General features: G+C 54.6%; 2 protein-coding genes across 3 annotated transcripts in view; one reads left to right on the top strand and one right to left on the bottom strand.

The window, feature by feature from the left end:
* DNAJC5 (DnaJ (Hsp40) homolog, subfamily C, member 5) overlaps positions 1 to 4,871 on the top strand; it is a 1,035,873-nt gene that overhangs the window by 669,076 nt on the left and 361,926 nt on the right. The gene's annotated exons all lie outside the window — the stretch shown is intronic.
* The window catches only part of GMEB2 (glucocorticoid modulatory element binding protein 2), a 39,479-nt gene that overhangs the window by 33,081 nt on the left and 1,527 nt on the right, over positions 1 to 4,871 (bottom strand). Inside the window, exon 2 of one of the 2 annotated variants that reach the window (XM_011934454.1) lies at positions 3,118 to 3,365. In XM_011934454.1, coding sequence (XP_011789844.1) covers positions 3,118 to 3,248 — 131 coding nt within the window. In that variant the 5' untranslated portion in view covers positions 3,249 to 3,365. Of the gene's footprint in view, positions 1 to 3,117; positions 3,726 to 4,871 lie in introns of those variants that run through there. The other variant, XM_011934453.1, reaches the window with a different exon arrangement.

Below are 4,871 nucleotides of genomic sequence, written 5' to 3'. Positions count from 1 at the left end.
AATAAAAATAAATAAATAAATAAAAATAACGTGAACAGGCTCCTCATGGGAGTCGTCACAACAATGCAGAGGGAAGAGCTTCCAAAGTATAAACCCAGAAGCGAGGAGCAGGAGGGCGCACAGACACAGTGAGCAGCAAGGCGCAGACTGAGAGGCGGAGGCTGGCCGTGGGGAGATGACCGATGCTCAGTTTATACCCCAAATCCCTAAATCTTGAGGCCTGGGACATCAACTACCTCTGCCAGCAGGATGAAGGCAAGGAGGGCAACCAAAAGATGTCCCACTCCCACCCATCCAGCCACTTGCCATCCTCAGCCCCACCTGGCAGAAGACCCTGAGAGGTGGAGGCAGGCCCCTGCCTACAGGACCCTGAGAGCTAGGGGAAGGCATTGTCCTGAACTGTGTATTCCTATGTTGAAGGAATTCCTGTGAATTCCCGTAAAATTCCTATGTTGAAGGCCTCACCCCCAGTATGACTGTATTTAAAGATGGGGTCTTCGGGAGATAATTAAAATGAGGTCACACAGTTGGCCCTCATCCAGTAAGACTTTGACCTTCTGGTGGTTTTTTTTGTTTGTTTGTTTGTTTTTTTGGAGACAGAGTCTCACTCTTATCATTCAGGTTGGAGTGCAGTGGCACGGTCACGGCTCACTGCTGTCTCCAACTCCTGGGCTCAGGTGATCCTCCTGCTTCAGCTTCCTGAGTAGCTGGGACTACAGGTGCTCACTACCATGCCCAGCTGGGGGTGCGCTGTGTTTTTTTTTGAGACGGAGTCTCGCTCTGTCGCCCGGGCTGGAGTGCCGTGGCTGGATCTCAGCTCACTGCAAGCTCCGCCTCCCGGGTTTTACACCATTCTCCTGTCCCAGCCTCCGGAGTAGCTGGGCCTACAGGCGCCCGCCACCTCCCCCGGCTAGTTTTTTGTATTTTTTTTTTTAGTAGAGACGGGGTTTCAAAGGGTTAGCCAGGATGGTCTCGATCTCCTGACCTCGTGATCCGCCCGTCTCGGCCTCCCAAAGTGCTGGGATTACAGGCTTGAGCCACCGCGCCCGGCCACGCTGTGTTTTTTGTAGAGATGGGGTTTTGCCATGTTGCCCAGGCTGGTCCTGAACTGGGCTCAAGTGATCTGTCTATCTCAGTCTCCCACAGTGCTGGAATTACAGGCATGAGCCACCATGCCTGGCTGACTGTGACCTTCTAAGAAGTGAAAGAGAAAGATCTTTCTCCCTCCCTCTCCATCATGAGGACACAGCAAGAAGTCGGCCATCTGCAAGTCAGAAAGGGAGTCCTCCTAAAAGTGGAATCTGGCAGACCCTGACCTTGGACTTCAGTCTTCAGAACTGTAAGAAAGTAACTCTCTGCTGTTCAGGCCACCCGGCCTGTGGCATTTTGTTATGGCTGCCCGAGCAGACTAGGACATGTCGTCTGGGGGTCAGACTAGGTCAGGAAGAAAAGCCTCAAGCTGAGGACACTGAAGGTACCAACCTGGTGCCGGACTACCCACCACAGCAGCCGCGGCCACGGCGTCACGGCTCAGGTGAGGTGACCTGGACACCACCCCGGCAGCCGCGGCCACGCTGTCAGGGGTCGGTAGAGGAGAGCTACATATGGGACTGGGCCTACTCCGAGGCCCCTTCCACCCGGACGCCTGGGTGGGTGATACAAAAGCTGGACTCAGGTGGAACCAGAGCAGCCTCTCCCCAGGTCAGAAATGACCCTGGGCTCCTCGCAGCAGCCCCAGGGCACCATGAGAAAGCTACGTGGACTTCTCTGACCAAGGGTCACTGCTGTCACACTGTACTCACTGCAGGCCATGTCAGGGCTCGGGTGAGGAGACGTGGACACCACCCCGGCAGCCGTGGCCACGGTGCCCCACGGGAGGGGACTTGGGCACTGCCTCTCTGGGCAGGAGTGGGGAGGTGTGGGGTGGGAGATGTCCGGAAACATCAAGGACACATGCCCGGAAAACACGGAAGCTGTGCACCAAGGTGCTGACAAAGGAAAAAGGAGAATGGAGGTGTGAACACCCAGCTGGGAGGTCCCACTCACAGACTCCTGTATTTCCAGACACAGCCGCCAGCTGTGTGGATGAGGCAGGAAAGGACAGGGTGCCTCGCACCGGGAACCTACACAGGTCCATGTCTTGTTCTGTGATCGCACAACAGCCTCCAGCACCTGGACAGGCAGGAGCTTAAAGCCTCGGGTGCAACAACAGACTCCACAGCAAGGGAAGAAAGGCAGGAAGGAACTCAGGGCCAGGTCCTCCCAGGCAGGAGCTGCCTGCACACCGTCCATGAAGGGAGGCCTGACCCACACCGCACAGGGGTTGGCAGTCTAGAGTCATCCTCTGTCAAATGGTGAGAAAGTCAAAAGCTCATGCTCAGTGATATGCTAGGTCAACATGAAGATGCCATACACGAGACACAGCAAGGATGAGACCAGCGGGAAGACTGCCCCAGCCCAGAGCCCCAGAGTCCCAGAGTCCTCTGGGGAGGAAGAATGAGGATCGCAGCCCCGGATTGCCCAAGGCTGACTCTGCCTTTATCTCACCCCCAGCAGAGGCAGGAGTGACACAAGGGCTGGCTGGGCCTTTATCTCACCCCCATAAGACATCGGCTCACAGCAGAAGCAGCTCTGCTACCTCCTAGCAGTTCCACCTACGGGCAGCAAAACAAAGCCGGCAGTTTGGGCAAATGTTAGCATTTTTGCCAACTAACATTTGATTTGGACATCTGGTACAGAGATGAGGAAGAAAACACTCACAGTTTCATGAAGACTGTCAAGAAAATCACTGGCTCTTCATTTCATTTCCGAAAGGCCAGCTCTCTGCCATCCCTACTGCTCCCTCTCACATGAGAAGCCACGGCCTTTCAGGACATGGAGCCACATGGCCGTGAGGGTACAGGAGGCCTCCCCACAGCTGCAGCTGGGTCTTCTGGTCCCCGGGCCATTTCTGCTTTTCTTCACTCTCTACTTACACACACATTTGAGTCCAGTCTCAGAAGAACTGGAACTAGGAAAATCCTGACACTTGCCCCTTACTACGTTAATGCCAGCTGTGCCAAGGACAGCCCAATCCAAGCCCCCATCAGCCCCAATGGCACTGAGACCCGAGCTTACCCGTGAGGGGCCAAATTGGTCGTCACCAACACGGTCTTCACCCCCTCCACACCGCTGCCGTCCACCGCAGTGTCTGGAGTTGTCACCACCACCACCTCCTCCATGTGCACACTCACGTCGGGAGTCGCCATGGCTCCGCAGAAAAGGACGCCCAGGCCAGCAGCGTCAGTCCTCCAGGGTCCCGAGTCCTGGAGGAAGCAAGGCAGGGCACAGGGCCAGAGTCATCTCCACATCCGCACAACACGGCACTCACAAAGGCATCTCTCATCAGCTCCAAAGACCCATCCTTTAGTCCCAGACGGCTACTTCCTGACAAAAACGAGTGGTAACAGAAGGGCTACTCCGGTCTCTGGTTCCGAGGGCGGTGTAAGCGCACTCCACCCATCTTTCCCACGGGATGAGCCGAAACCCTCAGGCAGAAGGCACAGAGCCACTCCCTCCATGTGGGGCTCAGAGCAGGAGGACAGGAGGGGCCTGGAATTCCAAGCGACTTCCCTGGACGCAGGTCCCCGGCTTGCCAGTTCTTCCGTTTCTCCTGGCCTGAACTCCAAGCTAGCCCCAGTCCCTGAGCTGAGTTTCAGGTGCAGAAAGCACTCCAAGAAGTCCTCTCTGGCCTGTGGAATGGGAAGGGAAACCCATTCAAGACAGAAAGAGAGGAGGGAAATGCCCTGGGATTTTTTTGTTTTTTTGGGGTTTTTTTTGAGATGGAGCCTCGCTCTGTCACCCAGGCTGGAGTGCAGTGGCGCGATTTCGGCTCACTGCAAGCTCTGCCTCCTAGGTTCAAGCAATTCTCCCGCCTCAGCCTCTCGAACAGCTGGGATTACAGGTTTCACCATGTTGGCAGGCTGGTCTCAAACTCTCGACCTCAGGTGATCCACTCACCTCGACCTCCCAAAGTGCTGGGACTGCAGGCGTGAGCCACTGTGCCCGGCCTGCCCTGGGTTTTAAAATTATTATTATTTTGTCTTTGCTGGTTTTGCCTTCAGCAAGTCCAACGCCTGCTAAAACCCTGTGATAGTGGCAGTCTTGGCAGACCCAAAAAGCTCTGAGAGAAAGGAATCTTCCTCCTGACTAAAGGAGTGGTGGCCCAAGAGTGTGGGGGCTCCCTGTTGTCCTCTCCCTCTCTGTCCTCTACCCAGCATAGGGAACACGAAAGCCCCTGGTTTCTAGTCAGAGGGCAAGGAGTCTGGAGTCAGTGTGGGGGAGGCGATGAGAGGAAAGGGGAACAGAGAGGATGGCACACAGCTGTGTGTGAGCACCCGGGTCATCCCAAGACAGTCTCTATGTGTCCTCACCCTAAAGGGCAAAGGGAAGAAAGCTGACCTAGAGGATAGACCACTGCCCAGGTCTCAGATGGGCCCCAATGGCGCACATGGGACAGATCCACAGTGCACTGGAAACTCTAAACTAAACTGGCCTAAGAACACAGACACAGGAACGGGGTGCAAAATTTGCAGCCTGAACCTAACCAGGTTGATTTCTTGCTATAAAAAGAAGTCTACATTCTCTGTGAAACTTAAACAAGACCCAGAGTCCATAGCATAGTAGTCAAAGCATCCAAAACACGATCAAACTACCTGGCAAAGGGTAGTCTGACTGATTCTCAAAGGAACAAATACACAAGAGGAGCTGGCTCTGAGGGGAATGCAGGACCCACAGAGACTCTCAGGTGCTATCAGACCAGCTCTAAGAGTAAAGCAAACATTCTCAGCCAAGTGGAAAGAAAATCTTTTTTTTTTTTTTTTTTTTTTTTT

This window comes from Colobus angolensis, unplaced genomic scaffold (genome assembly GCF_000951035.1).
Source record: "Colobus angolensis palliatus isolate OR3802 unplaced genomic scaffold, Cang.pa_1.0 Scaffold136, whole genome shotgun sequence".
Classification (NCBI taxonomy): Eukaryota; Metazoa; Chordata; class Mammalia; order Primates; family Cercopithecidae; genus Colobus; species Colobus angolensis.
Note: the sequence above shows the minus strand (reverse complement) of the source record. Positions and strands in the feature narration are given on the sequence as shown.